This window comes from Oncorhynchus gorbuscha, linkage group LG23 (assembly GCF_021184085.1).
Source record: "Oncorhynchus gorbuscha isolate QuinsamMale2020 ecotype Even-year linkage group LG23, OgorEven_v1.0, whole genome shotgun sequence".
Lineage (NCBI taxonomy): Eukaryota > Metazoa > Chordata > Actinopteri > Salmoniformes > Salmonidae > Oncorhynchus > Oncorhynchus gorbuscha.
Window position 1 is genome coordinate 38,461,260 of NC_060195.1, and position 15,561 is coordinate 38,476,820.

Below are 15,561 nucleotides of genomic sequence, written 5' to 3' on the forward strand. Positions count from 1 at the left end.
AAGTGCCATACATGTTCAATGCTTTTCGACCTGTCCCCAAATTGTCATTGGTTCAGTTTTTGATATTTTAACCTGCGTGTTGTGATCGCGTTTGGTTTGGGTGGACAAAATACATGTATGCACGATAGCGCGCGCGCAGCCGGTGTGTTCCGTGTTAAGGCATTATGAACAGAGCTCTTGTCTTGTTAAATGGTACAATTTATAGCATTATTTTCTGAAAAAAACTTAAGAGGAAAAAGGCCCGTTTCCTCTGTCTTTCCTCCGAATCCGAAGTGACTGGAACGAGGACAGGGGGGCAAGGATGGAACCTCCAAGCCACAATGTGTTTTGACGCTCCTGGGATGCCACAACCGTAGTCCCACTGCATGATGTCATTTGGTGGAAGACCACTGAACATTGTGCCTTCGCATATTAGGATGTTTTGTAGTATGTCTCCAGTTTGATGTCACATTTATTGATACAGTTCATGACCATAATATGAAGTCATGGGATCCAATCATATTTGGCTGGAATAGCACCTCTGGACAAAGAACACTCCTTACCCAATGAGATAATTCCCATCTGGAAGCTTGTATTGCACCTTGTCACTTTCTTTTAATTCAGTGTCTATATCAGGCTACATACAGCAACAACATTTTGCCTTGATTAAATCCATTAGGCCTAATTGGTCAACACTTTTTCCATACTCCTGCCGTAACTTCTGTATGTAGAGGTCAAGGCTTCATCCTGCACGACGTGTAACTTGGCATGCAATGGGGACTGGAAAAGGTGTCCGTGCCCTCACCTCAAAACCAGTCCACTTGCCCTACCATAGGAATACGTGGATACAACTGACTGATGCCGAAGCTCTCGAACTTGATTTCGGCTAGCTTTTTAATGGTGGTCGGACTATGGTGGGTCACGTAAAAGCGCGTCGTGCTCTTCGCTTGGGATACACAGCCTCTCTTTGGCATCCCATTCTGTTACTATGCCAGTATCCCACGTTAGCCGGTGCATATGTTTGGGTTTTCTAAGATTTCACTTCCCACATAGCCGCGTTTGTGACCCAAGGAGCATTGGCGCACCAAACCCATAACACTGGGAATTACGCACGAAGGCACATCCGCCCCAGCGAACCCGGCTTTCAGGTATCTAGGCTCGACATCGATGACTACACACTTGGTGCACTAACCATTTGGGAGGCAGCCAAGACTTTCTCTCCTACATAAAAGTAACAATTATTCAATTTGTTAATAGAAATATGTAATATTTTTGCATTGTCATTTCAGAAAATGTCTTTAATACCAGACCCCAGCTTTTCGTTCATCTGCATGTCCAGCCCTTATAGTTTGCCTCACAATGAAGTGTTTTATCATTTAACAGTGTTTTACAATGTTTCTTTTTCAATAAATAAAATATTGGGGGCCAACACAAAATTGCGTAGATTGTTCAGCTTTCCTATTGGTCAACAATCCGAACCAGCTCTTGTCAAAGTGGCAGGCTGCACATTTAGCAGACGCCCGTATCCAGAGAGATTTACAGGAGTGAGTGCATACATTTCATACTGTAAATCTGACTGTCAAGGCTCAATAAGAGGGCTGCTCGACAGAAAATACTTTCACTTTGTTCCTGGTCAAAAATATTTTTTATTGGCCCAGACAAATGGTACATGTAAAATGTAAATCCAGTCAACCAACCACCACGTAATCAATACATAATAGCAATCCATGCGTTTCACATCTAGGAACACACATGGAAAGGAATACCATCCATTGGGGATTCAAAAATCAAAAAAGGAGACACATAACTGCCCTTTTTATTTCTTGCTGTGCAGTAAAACAAAGCAATGGCTGACCAGACTGAGGCAAAATATTGAACCAGACATAAAAAAAAACGCAATTAAAAAAAATATTTACATTAATCATTTTTAAAATATATATAAAAAAAGTTTTTCTAATGCCCATCCCTGCACTCCCAATACCCCAGTGTTTTCCCTAGTTAGATCTTGTCTTAGGCATGGCGCAGGAGCCCCACAACAGCAACACGGACTGTCAATGTGAGACATTACCCGGCCCGCCTAAAGCAATGGTAGGGAAAACACTGCACAGTCCCATGGGCAGAGCAGCTGGCATGCCGATGGAAGGGAGCTTGTGGGGTTAAGCAGGGCCATACTCAGGGTTTCCAGAGCTTGAGTAGGCCGTCCTCGCTGTACGTGGAGATGAGGTTCTGGTGGGGGTGGTGGGCGATGCCAATCACATCCTTCTCATGGACCTAGGGTAGGGGAGACGAGATGTCATGATGAGTTTCTAATACAACCTTTAAACTAGTCAATCCTGGCTCTTTTACATTCATCTAACTAGGGCGACAGGTAGCCTAGTGGTTAAAGCATTGGGCCAGTAACCGAAAGTTTGCTGGTTTGAATATCCGAGCGAAAAGGAGAAAAATCTGCTGATGTGCCCTTGAGCAAGGCACTTAACCGTAGTTTGTTTCAGGGGCGCCATACTACTATGGTTGACCCTGTAAAAACAACACATTTCACTCCACCTATCCAGTGTGACAATATACAGTACCAGTTAAGGGTTCTTCTTTATTTTTACTATTTTCTACATTGTAGAATAATAGTGAAGACTTTCAAACTATGAAATAACACATATGGAATCATGTAGTAACCAAAAGTATTAAACAAGTCAAAATATATTTTATATTCTTCAAATTAGCCACCCTTTGCCTTGATGACAGCTTTGCATTCTCTCAATGGAATGAGTAGGTGTGTCCAAACCTTTGACAGGTAATGTATAGTTTGTTCCAACGGAAATGTTGAATTACGTGTATTGTCCCTGACCTTGTCTGACTAAATTACATCAACACAAATGATTTCTCAAGTAAAATAGACAACTCTTATTTTTATAATTTGGGAAATTACAGTTTTAACCTGGCTTGAGTTAAATGTTAATGATTGCAATGCAATTTCCCCCACCTGCAAAATCCAAATGTGTTCATCGGTACAGTTTTTGGGTGTCTGGATATATAGCAGTAATATTCTCTCCGGAGCATAAAAAAAACTACCATAGGCCTATTTCCTGTGGAATCATGGCGCTTGTTCTCTTTAAAAAACAATGTTTTGATAGGCCTACCATGAAACCATGTTATGTATAATATTAAATACAGAAGACCTGTAGGTTAGGGCTGGTCCTGCATGTCCGATGTGCATCCAAACCGGGAATGTAATTTCCACCCCTACTTTGATTTCAGATCACTCTAGTCTGAGTGTATAAGAGCGTAGAATAACTGATGAATACTCAACACCCGTTGAATATGGCCGGTGTCAGTAAACGTTGGCAAAAAAGCGTCATTAAATTACCAGCAGCACATTTAGTCACCAACTCTCTGGATAACATGAAAACAGCCTACCCATCTCTGCTAGGGTGAGTAAAATGGTCAGAGTGAGGTGTACTCTCATTTGAGTCGAAGTAGCTAGGAAGTTAGCTTCGGGGCTTGACTGCCACTGGGAGGTCAGAACGCTCGGATCAACCCTACCCCTCGGCCTGAGCGTCCAGTGTGCGCTCTGAACATTCCGAGAGAGAAACACTCTGAATTTACAAAACGGACAATCTGGGACTCCAGATTTAATTAACGAACACACCCTAATATAACTATCATGATAGATAATTGCCATGGTAATTTGGAATTACCCATCAACGAGCATTATAGGCAATGTAGTCATTCTACAGATACATTGGCCTACAAGTGATTACATCATTTCCATTGCGAGAACATGGTAAATAAGCAAACAATACAAAACACAGCACAATCTTTAAGTGGCCAGTGGCATGTAAGAGAACAACCTGCTTCTTTTGAGCCTGAAATGAAGACAATCGATTTGGAATTAACATACTGTCAGGGTTCTCTCCAGCTTGCCAGTGACCGTGCTGAAGCAGTAGAGCACAAAATCCTCTCCTACACAGTAGATCCACTCGCCACGGGGAGACAGCGTGCAGCAGACAAAGTCTCCTCCCTCCCTCTTACCAGAGCTAAAACTCCTCACAATCTGGAGGACAGAGGGAATAAGGTCATACATGTCATGCCTATCATTTTCAAATATTCTAAATTAATACTCATGCAATTATACGTGGGTTTATGATGACCGTAAGTGGTCAAGTTGAGTCCTGACCTGGCCCTGCATGTTCATGATGACTACGGTGTTGGAGCGGTTGCACACCACAAAGTGCTCTGGGTTCTTGGGCAGCAGGATGACGTTGTTGACTGTGATGTCGGTGCCGGCCGAGGTGCCAAGGGACTTGAAGGTGTTGGTGCATTCTGTGGTTTTCATGTTCCACACCTGACAGAGATTCACAGACAAGGGTTAACAATCAAAAGCCGAGAACATTTATTATGCTATAAATGCAGGTATACTGGTCATACTATGAACTAGCCAATCTGGTTTAGGGTGGAGACAAGTCAATATACACGTGTGTGTGTGTGTGTGTGTGTAGACACACATTCAAATGAGTGGATTCGGCTATTACAGCCACACCCGTTGCTGACAGGTGTATAAAATCGAGCACACAGCCATGCAATCTCCATAGACAAACATTAGCAGTAGATTGAAAGTCTCTGAGCTCTTCAGTAAGGCCAAAATGACACAGTCATAGGATGCCACCTTTCAAACAAGCCAGCTCGTTAAATTTCTGCCCCGGTCAACTGTAAGTGCTGTTATTGTGAAGTGGAAACGTTTAGGGGCAACAACGGCTCAGCCGCAAAGTGTTAAGCCACAAGCTCACAGAACGGGACTGCAGAGTGCCGAAGCGCATAAAACAATTGTCTGTACTCGGTTGCAACACTCACTACCAAGTTCCAAACTGCCTCTCGAAGCAACGTCAGCACAAGAACTGTTCATCGGGAGATTCATGAAATGGGTTTCCATGGACGAGCAGTTGCGCACAAGCCTAAGATCACCATGTGCAATGCCAAGTGCCGGCTGGAGTGGTGTAAAGCTCGCCGCCTTTGGACTCTGGAGCAGTGGAAATGCGTTCTCTGGAGTGATGAAACACACTTCACCATCTGGTAGTCCGATGGACGAATCTGGATTTGGCGGATGCCAGGAGAACGCTAACAGCCAGAAAGCATAGTGGCAACTGTAATGTTTGGTGGAGTAATGGTCTGGGGCGGTTCTTCATGGGTCAGGCTAGGCCCCTGAGTTTCAGTGAAGGGAAATCTTAATGCTACAGCATACAATGACATTCTAGACGATTCTGTGCTTCCTACTTTGTAGCAACAATTTGGGGAAGGCCTTTTCCTGTTTCAGCGTGTCAATGCCCCCATGCAGAAAGCGAGTTCCATACAGAAATGGTTTGTCGAGATCGGTGTGGAAGAACTTGACTGGCCTGCACAGAGCCCTGACCCCAAACCCATCGAACACCTTTGGGATGATTTGGAACGTCGAGTGCGAGCCAGGCCTAATCGCCCAACATCAGTGCCCGACCTCACTAATGCTCGTGGCTGAATGGAAGCATGTCCCCGCAGCAATGTTCCAACATCGAGTGGAACGCTTTCCCAGAAGAGTGGAGGCTGTTATAGCAGCAAAGGGGGGACCAACTCCATATTAATGCCCATGATTTTGGAATGAGATGTTTGACCAGCATGTAGTGTAGGTGGAGCAAAGTCAAAATATATGATGCAAATAACTTTTTTCCTTGTACATTATGGGACTGCTGGCTTCTAGCAGCCTTTTGCAGCGTTGGGCTTCATACCTTTACAGTGCCGTCAGAGGAAGCGCTGATGATATGGTGTCCGTCAGGTGTGAATGTTGCTTCATTAACAAACGAAGAGTGTCCTCTGAACTCTTTCAGCGACTTGCCCGACTTCAGCCCATGAACCCTGTGGAATGCAAAAACATAACGGTTATGGTTCCTTGGTGACCACTGATGTACAGGTAGGAAGAAAAATAAGAGGAGAAAGTTAGAAATGAGAAAGCATGAGAGAAAAATAGTTTCATTTCGAAAGGTTACCTAATGGTCTGGTCGAAGGAGGCACTGAGCAGCTGGCTGCTGTCTTTGCAGAAACTGAGGCAGGTGACACCTTTACTGTGGGCACGCTCAAAGCGTCGCAAGCACTGGCCACTCTGGATCTTCCACACCTGTCAGGGGACAGACGAGGTAGGGAAGATGGGTTGAGTGGATACTCACACTAATGCAAGAGTTTGAACATCAAAAGGAAGGAAAAGTGACACTCCTATAGACCTTTTTAAGGAGGCGTGGAAGTGAACCCTGGAGTTGTGCGTTTGTAAAACAGCCGTTCCATCACAGCTGTGAACAGCTAGGCTAGCTAGCTTAGTCTAGTTCTTTTCTCAAGGTCAAATTAGCATTTCAACCATAGTATTCATGTATTGGATGGTCCTTACGATAAGGGACGAATCTATTTTGCAATTTAAAGACTTCCCAAAGAAGCATCGCTGTGTTGCCTGCATGGATAATAAAGTCATCAGGACGATGTGCAGCACACAGGTAATTTGTTTACGGCATCTATTTTAGCCAACGTCAGCTACATATTAGGATAGACAGCCACCCCCCAAAAATGTATGACAAACGTTCGCCACCTAGCTAATAAACCCATTTCCGGAGAACTACGACACCACAAAAACACAATTGCAACAATATCAAATGTAATATCACTTGAGAATAATGAAGCAAGTCCTGGTCTAATTTGGATCGTTTCCTAACTTCAGACACAGACTTGTGAAATCTGTTAACCCGGTCTGCAGATTAAGTTCTGGGGGGACTGAAGGGTATATCTCCAATGGGTTATATATGATATTGGTTTACTGTTAGAATTGCTTGTAGGACTAAAAAAAATGAATTAAAAGTAATATTACATAGATTTAGAACATGTATGGCCAACCTTGCTCCTAGAGCTCTAGCTACTGGTTGTGCAGGCTTCTGTTCCAGCCCAGCCCAGACATACTGCTTATTATGTGTACTAGACACTATTCAATCATCCCTTGTTTTGGAGTAAGATGGATGTCTAAACCCACTAATCATTTACATAGGCTTTCTTTGTAGGATATGAAATAAAGTTTTGATTTTTTGAATTCAGTATAGTGCATTGTTTGGACATTGAACATTCCCTGTTTTATTTGGTTGTCACTCACTAGATTTGCAGCTGATGTCCTTGATCATTGGTGTGGGTGTAACAATCCCTGTATGGCTGACCTAGGATGCCACCACTGTCTACAGCAACACTTCATACACCCAAAGCAGCGTCCATTATCCTAACAAAACCATGATCTTGGTTGGGCTAGGATAACAGTACTTGAGGTCTCAGGGTGGGTGACATCACCACACAATGGCTACTAGGGCTTTGTCTCAATTTGTCTTTCCTTGAATACTCACATTCTATCGCAACTGTATTGGAGGAGAAGGTACAAGATCCCCCCCCCCTCTGAATTTCTTCTCCAACGGGTTTTCAGGTGATGAGAGTAATCGAGGCAGGATGAATTGAGAAAGCACCAGTCACCCCTCCTGCAATTTTGCTTCATTCTGCTACACTCACTCTCCTCCAGTGGTTGGAACACTAGCTTCAAGTATCATTTGATTAAGGTTTGCGTCCCGGGATGGAACTCATACAATTAATGGCTACTTTGCTGCCCATGTAAAAGTGACCCTTCACTGTGGACACTCTCCAGGGTATTTGTCTAGCCTCCACTATCCGTGCTCTAACCTTTCGGTTCCATAGCTTACAGTGGATGTGAGATTATTTTTGGCATGCATGCCTCATGCTGACATATGATAGGATTAGTATCGGCTTCGTGGGCATGTCCAATGAACATGTAGATGTGGCTTGTCATTTATATACGGAAACAGGATTAACAAATCTTCACACATTGGCGTTTTGTTCATGAGACAATGAGGCTAACCATGTTGAAGGACACCAGATTTGACTTCCACAGCTAGTGGACATGCAGTCATGAAATGGATTAGTGCAAATCCGACCCTTGTAATGAAGGTCGGCCTTCAGGGTGACATGCACAGGAGCGAGACATTAATAGCAAATATCACCACCATGAAGGTGTTCAGAAAGGAAAGAAAGGTTCATTTGATTTAATTACAAAATATATTTGTTTGCTTCATGTTATGCATGATCCTGGTGTAATCATATGCAGTCCAACATTATAACCACAAGGTGTCAGCTCTAGTATTTGTATACTAAACAAAAATATAAAACGCATCATGTACTGTAGTGTTGGTCCCATGTTTCATGAGCTAAAATATTTGACGTGTATCTTTTTTGACACACAAAGACCCAAACGGCGTCTTTGTGTTGGTTGAGAATGAAATGACTGAACAATGAAACAGCACAGCAAGTAAGTGAAAGAAATAGGTTTTAATGATGTTTTATTGTTAATGGGGACATACGTAAATGCCAACAAAATAACTTTTTGGTGTGTGTGTGTAACCTTTATATAAATAGACAATTCAGTTAAGAACAAATTCTTATTTACAATGACGGCCCAGACGACTGGGCCAATTGTGCACAGCCCTATGGGACTCCCAATCCCGGCCAGCTGTGATACAGCCTGGATTCGAACCAGGGACTGTAGTGATGCCCCTTGCACTGAGATGCAGTGCCTTGGACCGCTGCGTCCACGTGTGTGTGTGTTAATTATTTAACTGTTCTAAAACAGCCACAAAAATGTTAAATATTGGTTTGTCTGTATGTTTTTTTTTGCGAGGAATGTCATATCGGTGCATCACTACTAAGTAAATAAGCCATACTTTTATAACCGCTGAACACCAACCATCAACCACTTAGATCATACATTGTCAGTCTCCGTGTCTGCTCTTCGCAGTCCGGACAAGTTTAAGCAGGTGCGCAGTGGATTATGGTTATTGTAGTCAATTACCACATTTCCAGCGCTAAACTATGTAGAATATTAGTCTGTTGGAAACTACTAGGTCCTACTACATTGCACACTTCAGGAGTGACCTGATTTAGCACTACAGAAACCGCACATCGAACTCAGAAAAAAACCTGAACAAAATGGAATTCAAATTGAACTGACGTCGGTCAATTAGATATTTTTAAAAACTGAAAAATATCCATTATCTCAGTTACTCGTTTAGCACTATAGTACATACCTTTATTTTGCCGTCCTGGGCCCCTGTGGCCAGCATCTCTGTGTCCCTGCTGAAGCACATACATAACACGGCATCGTCCATCATCATGAAGTTATCCTGCGCCTGGTACTTCAGATCCTATCACAAACATTTGATTAGGTCATTTTACAAAATGCTAGCAAGGGTATTTTCAAAACTCCATGAATTGAAATCCAGTGATATTTCCCAAATTGCCACAAATCCGAGTATCATTTGGTGTTGGATCGCACACGTACCTTCCTGATTTTGCCCGTGGTGAAGTTCCAGACCTCGATGAAACCATCAACTGATCCCGTGACCAAGTACTGACCATCAGGAGAGAAGCGGGAACACTCCACGTGGGACTTCTGCCCAAACTAGTAAGAATAAGAATAACACTGCATTATTATAACACCCAAATAGCACTCCTTGTTCTTGTTGTCATGCGTTAATCATTTTTATGCATCGTTTTATTCAATTATGCTTTGCATAACCAAGCCAGTACCATTGAGATCCAGGAATCTCTGTTGTAAGAAAGAAATGGCCAAAAAGAAGCATCAAAAACACCCTCACTAATAAAATACACTGACAGTACACCATCTGGGCATACAGTACCTTTATGTGTCTGGTGAGCTGTGTGGGGAAGCGCTCCTCCTCCACGTCCTTCACAGCTGCCTTGCCCCTGAACAGGTCAATGGTCATACCTGGGGGCAGGAGACCCTGGTGCTGCTGCCATTTTAGGGACTGAGCGAGATGGTGGTTAAAAGATGGCGGTTAAAATACTAAAATCGGTGGTCTCAAAATGTGAGACATCAAGCTGCTGCAACAGAATATTAGCCAGGTCGTAGCTCACACTGTGTGTGCTGAACTAACGTGAAAAGACCCTATTGGTGCCCAGAGGTATAGGAACATGTCACCCACCTGTCCCAGCAGGGCCATGAGACGGGAGGGGGGCACCACGCTGACCTCCCCGGCCAGGGCCTGGGCGATGGCCACACGCCTCTTTTCCTTACTGCTTCCGTCTGGGTAGGCCTGGGAGGACACAGAGGGAGGAGAGCATACAGACACTGGGCAATGACAAACAAGACTGCAGGAACTCGTAAGATACCGTAACAAAAACAGACCCAGTCCCGGTTTCCCGGTAGAGGTAGAACTTGGGCTTACGAGTGTTTTAACGATGCACCCTTCTTTCAAATGGCCAAAGATTTAACGTGTTTCCCCAAAAAAGCACGCAGAGAAAATGTTCGCTAAGGCATCTGTCGATACCGATAGGATTGAAAGAAAGGCAGCGCTGCTCTCTGATCAGATTTCTTCATTCATAATCGTGTTATATTTATTCCACAATACTGCCGACAGATCAGCTCCTAGAGAGATATCACCTATGGCTGAAAATGTTTAGGCGGCTCATTCTAATGCTTAACCAATAGGCAAATAATGCATTAAATCAAGATTTGGCACATTATTGCACACGTTGTTACGCATTATTAAATATATTGAGAAAATGATTTCAATATGATTGAAATATATATAGGCCTCTGTAGCCTAAACTGTGTTCATCTTTTAACACAGTCATCTGTTTTCATTTAATTCATATTTTTATCCATTGCTTGTTTGTAACAATTGCAAAAACAAACTTTTTATTTGTAGTCGACTTTGTTCTGAAGTTATCTGCGGTTACAGAGACAAATAAACATCTTGATTGTGTGTTTAGGAGAGATCTTCTGTATATAAAGTGACATGGAAAAGCAAAAAAAGCATCTAATAACGCACTTAGCTGTTCTACGAGTGGTCTGAGGCAGCCTGTAAATAACAACCGTTTTCAAGTGCAACTTTAGTAACAATGGTTTTGGGACACAACGATGCTCCTACACAGCGGCGACCCGTCATTCAGGGCAGGTGAGGCAGAGCACCACCTGTTTTGAGCACCACACTTAAGTAGAAGTGAGTAAGGCAGCTCCAAAATGCAGGTGTTTCAGCCTAGCTCAGTGCTTTCTGTGGTGGGGATAGCCAGCAGAAAATGCAGAGCGGTGCACCTGATTGGCTCAGTTTTCTGTTATGATTGACTCAGTTTTCTGTCACTCATGGGACAATATGTCATCCCCAATTCTATGGTTAGAGCTCAAAACTTTTAACCCCTTGGGTTCTGCCATGGAGTTATATTAGAAAGCTCAAGGTTATTAGCTGCAGATATAACATGATTTGATGTCATTCTATCTACAGTAGCTTTGATTGGACTGATCACGTCAACATATTACTTTTAAAGTCTTAGCTAGCAGTCATCATCAAGTCGACAATCTACTGGCAAATCCTTTTTAATACTTGTCATATGAAGAGAAATAATGGGGAAAATATAGATACAACTTATCGATGCTCATCGGCCATTGGACATAAACATTACATAAGTTGGAAATCGCAAATTCAATAATGAGTCGTTTGGAAGTAATCAGCGGCTAACTGCAAGCGTTGCAAAGAAACCACTAATGTTAGCCTGCTATTCAATGGAGTGACTGCCCCCCCAAGTTCCCACCATAATTCCAGAGAATGCCAGACTTCGATGACAAAGTTAGCCAACAAAGAACCGCTGCGCCACCTTCACAAGGTGAGTCCAAAAATATATTGTATGCTGCTCCATAAATAATGTCATATGCAAGGGAGATATGTATACTGTAGCTAAGAAAGTAATACTAAGTGTATCTAAGACACTGCATCTCAGTGCAAGAGGCGTCACTGCAGTAACTTGTTCGAATCCAGGCTGCATCGCACCCGTCCGTGATTGGGAGTCCCATAGGGTGGCGCACAATTGGCCCAGCGTCGTCTGGGTTTGGCCGTCATTGTCAGTAAGAATTTGTTCTTAACTGACTTGCCTAGTTAATAAAGGTTGTGTAGTAAGCGGTTAGTAGCCCATGTGCCTCACCTTAATAATTTGGTCTATTTTCACCAAAGCGGTATTGTAAACACATCGTTCGTGGTATGTGCTTGTTTGGCTACTTTTTTTGGGGTACAGGTTTGACAGTGCTACTGATAGTAGTTGTGGTGCTTGTCTTGCACATGCAAATTCAGCACACACACAACATTCTATAACATAACATAAGATTATTTAAGGCGTCAAATAGTGTTAAATGATGTATCTTTTTTGACACGCAAATACCCAAACGGCGGTCTATGTGCCTCACCCTAATAATGTGGTCTATTTTCACCTCTTAATTTCACCTACTGTTCTAACTTGGTGGTGCACATATAGCCTATAACCTGTTTTAGAGAAATGTAATCATTGAATATTGTAAGAGCTTTCATTGTCTGTTTATATGTCCCATTTATTTATTGTACGGTTCTGACGTGTACAGGTAGTATACTGTAAGAACTGCCCATGTTCTGAATTCTGTCGCTGTACATTTCAAAAAGTGCTGAACAAATAGTTAGTGACTACGTCTGTCGTCGCTTGCTCATTAATGTCTTAATCGAAATGACGGATTGCCTCTTATCCACTTGTCTCCTTACGCTATCTCAATGGTCAGTAGAGGCCACATTTATTTAAGCAAGTCTGCCATATCAGATATGTTTATGTGTAGTGGCTTTGCTGGCATGCATCCCACTTATTATTTTTTTGCCCCACCAAGATTTAGATGCTAAAATCGCCACTGATCCTACAACGGTTCTAACAACGAACTTAGCCTTAAGATGCTTTTAGGAATCCGGGCTTCATTTCTGAGTGACAATGGAAGAAATAGATAGAAGTGGCAAAGTCAAAATTCTATACGACATTTCTTCATGCTTTTTTTCAGGGGAACACAAGTAAAGTTAGGGTGATTTTTTTGGTGTTCAATAAAAGGATGTCCAGGCATGCAACTGATGCACAGAGAACCAGACTCATGACAGAACCTGGAAAACAGTGCATACGGAGTTATATCTCCCCTGTGCAGGGTGTAATGTTGAGAGATGTCAACTCACCTCTCTGGGGTCAAAGTAGGAGCGAGCCAGCAGGTTCTCCAGGTGAATGTACCTCTCTGGTTGGGTCTGCTTCAGCATGATCATGGGGTCCGTTTGCCTTAGCAAAGACCTGGCTGCGCCCAACTCTCTCAACTCAATGAGCTCCAACACCACCTGGGGGGAACAAACAAATATATTAACTCTCCATCTTACAGAAAACATATTGACATAGCAGTAAATTACTAGATGGTAAATACAGTTATGGTACATACAAATTCAAAATGCAAAACACACCAACTTCTTACCTGTTCATACAAGTCTATCAAAGTCTTGTCAGGGAGCTTGAGTGACTGGATAGCTTGCAGCACAGTGTCCCAATGGCCACTGTTGATGTCTGCCACGAAACTCTCGATACTGTCCACAGTGTTCAACGACACGGTGGTCTCTTCCTGAAGGGTGGTCAGTGTTCGGTGCAGATTGTTCTCTTTCAGGTACTGCATTATCAGACGAATCACGCTGCAAAATCAAGGTAGACTCCATCAAGGTACGTCATGTTTTGATGCAAGACAAACTCGGTCTATCTTGTTCGCTTGCAAACTAGCTAACGTCAGCCAGCTGGGCTGATTAACGATGCAGCTAGCTAGCCTATCAGAACAGCTAAGTTAGCGAGTACATACTATATGGCTGCAAGACTATCATAACCTAAGCTAAAAGAACACTAGTGGTTACAAAAACACACAACACTTGCTAATGAAACATAACTAGGTATCTAGTAGGCTGGTTAGCAAAGTGATGTTAGCTTAGCAAGCTGGGGGTGGCTACAAGCTGCTTGCAGGTTGTGGTACCGGTAGGCCTCAACTGAGTTTAGACCTGCCACGTGAACCATAATAAAGAAACAAATCAAACAACCATTTACAGTTGTGCAAATATGAATACCTAGAATACTTACTCTGCCGATTCCACCTCCAAAGACATGATTAAATCGCCAAAAAGTAGGTAGTTGTGAGGAGAGAACACAGCGCAAACGCAATGAACGAAGTCGTAGACGTGGGCGGAGTTTCCACTAGACGAGAAATATGTTTTAGTAAAAGACAAAAACGTCCACAAGATGCAACATGCGCACCGCATTCTGGATAGTAGCTAAACGCCCGCTCAGGGTCTTATTCGCGATCAACAGTTTACATGCATGTGCCTTTGATATTTCCCGCTCACGAGTAGGCTATCCCTTTTACCATGATTAAACATATTTTTCCTCGTTTAAATGAACATGGGTTAAATGGAATAGTCATTTAAATATGGATACTTGGTCGTAGGCCTATAATCTCTCACATGTCGAGTACTATAATATGTACTCCTGCAGGATTATCCATTTCTTGCAGTCAAATGATCAAATAAAATAAAATGTATTGGTCACATACATGAGTTTAGCAGATGTTGTCACTGGTGTAGCGAAATGCGTGTGCTTCCAGTTCCGATATTGCAGTAATATCTAACAATTCCACAACAAATACCTAATAGTATTGAGTATCAGCAAAATAAATTATTACGGAAATTATTATATTGGATGAACTGCACAGGTAGCCTGCTTTTTTAAGTGATTGGTTTGACAATCAGACGAAAACATCATAAACAACACCCATGATAAACCCATGACATTTTTTAACTGACCAAATTATTAGATGGCCTGGAAAAAATGTATGCACTGAAAAAATGAGGGTTGACCAGAATTTGTATCTATATTGTTCCTTACCATCTTCAGAGAATGTTTTTATAATTTATCTGCAGATAAATTTTGCCTGGAGCTCAAAAAGCAATAGTAACAGTATGCAAATCAGGAAGCAAAATTAATGGCCCTTTCACAGATCATTCAATCAGTCAAATGTATTTCTAAAGCCCTTTTTACATCAGCAGATGTCACAAAGTGCTTGTACAGAAACCCAGCCTAAAACCCCAAAAGAGCAAGCAATGCAGATGTAAATGCATGGTGGCTAGTAAAAACTCCCTAGAAAGGCAGGAACATAGGAAGAAACCTAAAGAGGAACCAGGCTCTGAGGGTTGGCCAGTCCTCTTCTGGCTGTGCCGGGTGGAGATTATAAGGGTACATTAAAGTAAGATCGTTAAAGTCAGATCGTTCTTCAAGATGTTCAAACGTTCATGGTTGACCAGCAGGGTCAAATAATAATCACAGTGGTTGTAGAGGTTGCAACAGGTCAGCACCTCAGGAGTACATTTCAGTTAGCTTTTCATAGACAAGCATTCAGAGGTTGAGACAGCAGGTGCAGTAGAGAGAGAAAGATAGAGAAAGGGAGAGAGGGAGGGGGAGAGAGAGGGTCAAAAACAGCAGGTCAGGGACAATGTAGCACATCCGGTGAACAGGTCAGGGTTCCATAGCCACAGGCAGAACAGCAGAAACTGGATCAGCAGCACGACCAGGTGGACTGAAGACGGGGACAGCCAGGAGTCGTCAGGCCAGGTAGTCCTGAGGCCATGGTCCTAGGGCTCAGGTCTCCAGGGAGGGGAGAAA

At 42.8% G+C, this 15,561-nt stretch overlaps 1 protein-coding gene across 1 annotated transcript; it reads right to left on the minus strand.

Annotated features, from left to right (window-relative positions):
* Positions 1–1,605: 1,605 nt before the first annotated feature.
* On the minus strand, positions 1,606–14,402 carry LOC124010910 (WD40 repeat-containing protein SMU1-like). Its single transcript, XM_046323703.1, has 12 exons — positions 13,987–14,402; positions 13,343–13,553; positions 13,059–13,211; positions 10,032–10,142; positions 9,726–9,854; positions 9,368–9,487; positions 9,114–9,230; positions 5,988–6,115; positions 5,730–5,856; positions 4,151–4,318; positions 3,875–4,027; positions 1,606–2,250 (listed from the first exon to the last, which is right to left on the minus strand). The coding sequence occupies exons 1-12, from the start codon at positions 14,163–14,165 to the stop codon at positions 2,152–2,154; spliced, it is 1,695 nt and encodes a 564-aa protein (XP_046179659.1). The 5' UTR covers positions 14,166–14,402; the 3' UTR covers positions 1,606–2,151.
* Positions 14,403–15,561: the final 1,159 nt, after the last annotated feature.

Excerpts from the sequence above, each read along its gene's own strand:
- LOC124010910 (XM_046323703.1), bottom strand. The coding sequence starts at position 14,165 with ATGCGGTGCGCATGTTGCATCTTGTGGACGTTTTTGTCTTTTACTAAA. Across the intron at positions 9,231-9,367 it reads CCACGGGCAAAATCAGGAAG|GATCTGAAGTACCAGGCGCA; the intron begins GTACGTGTGCGA and ends TGTTTGTGATAG. Across the intron at positions 4,028-4,150 it reads TCATGAACATGCAGGGCCAG|ATTGTGAGGAGTTTTAGCTC; the intron begins GTCAGGACTCAA and ends TCTGTCCTCCAG.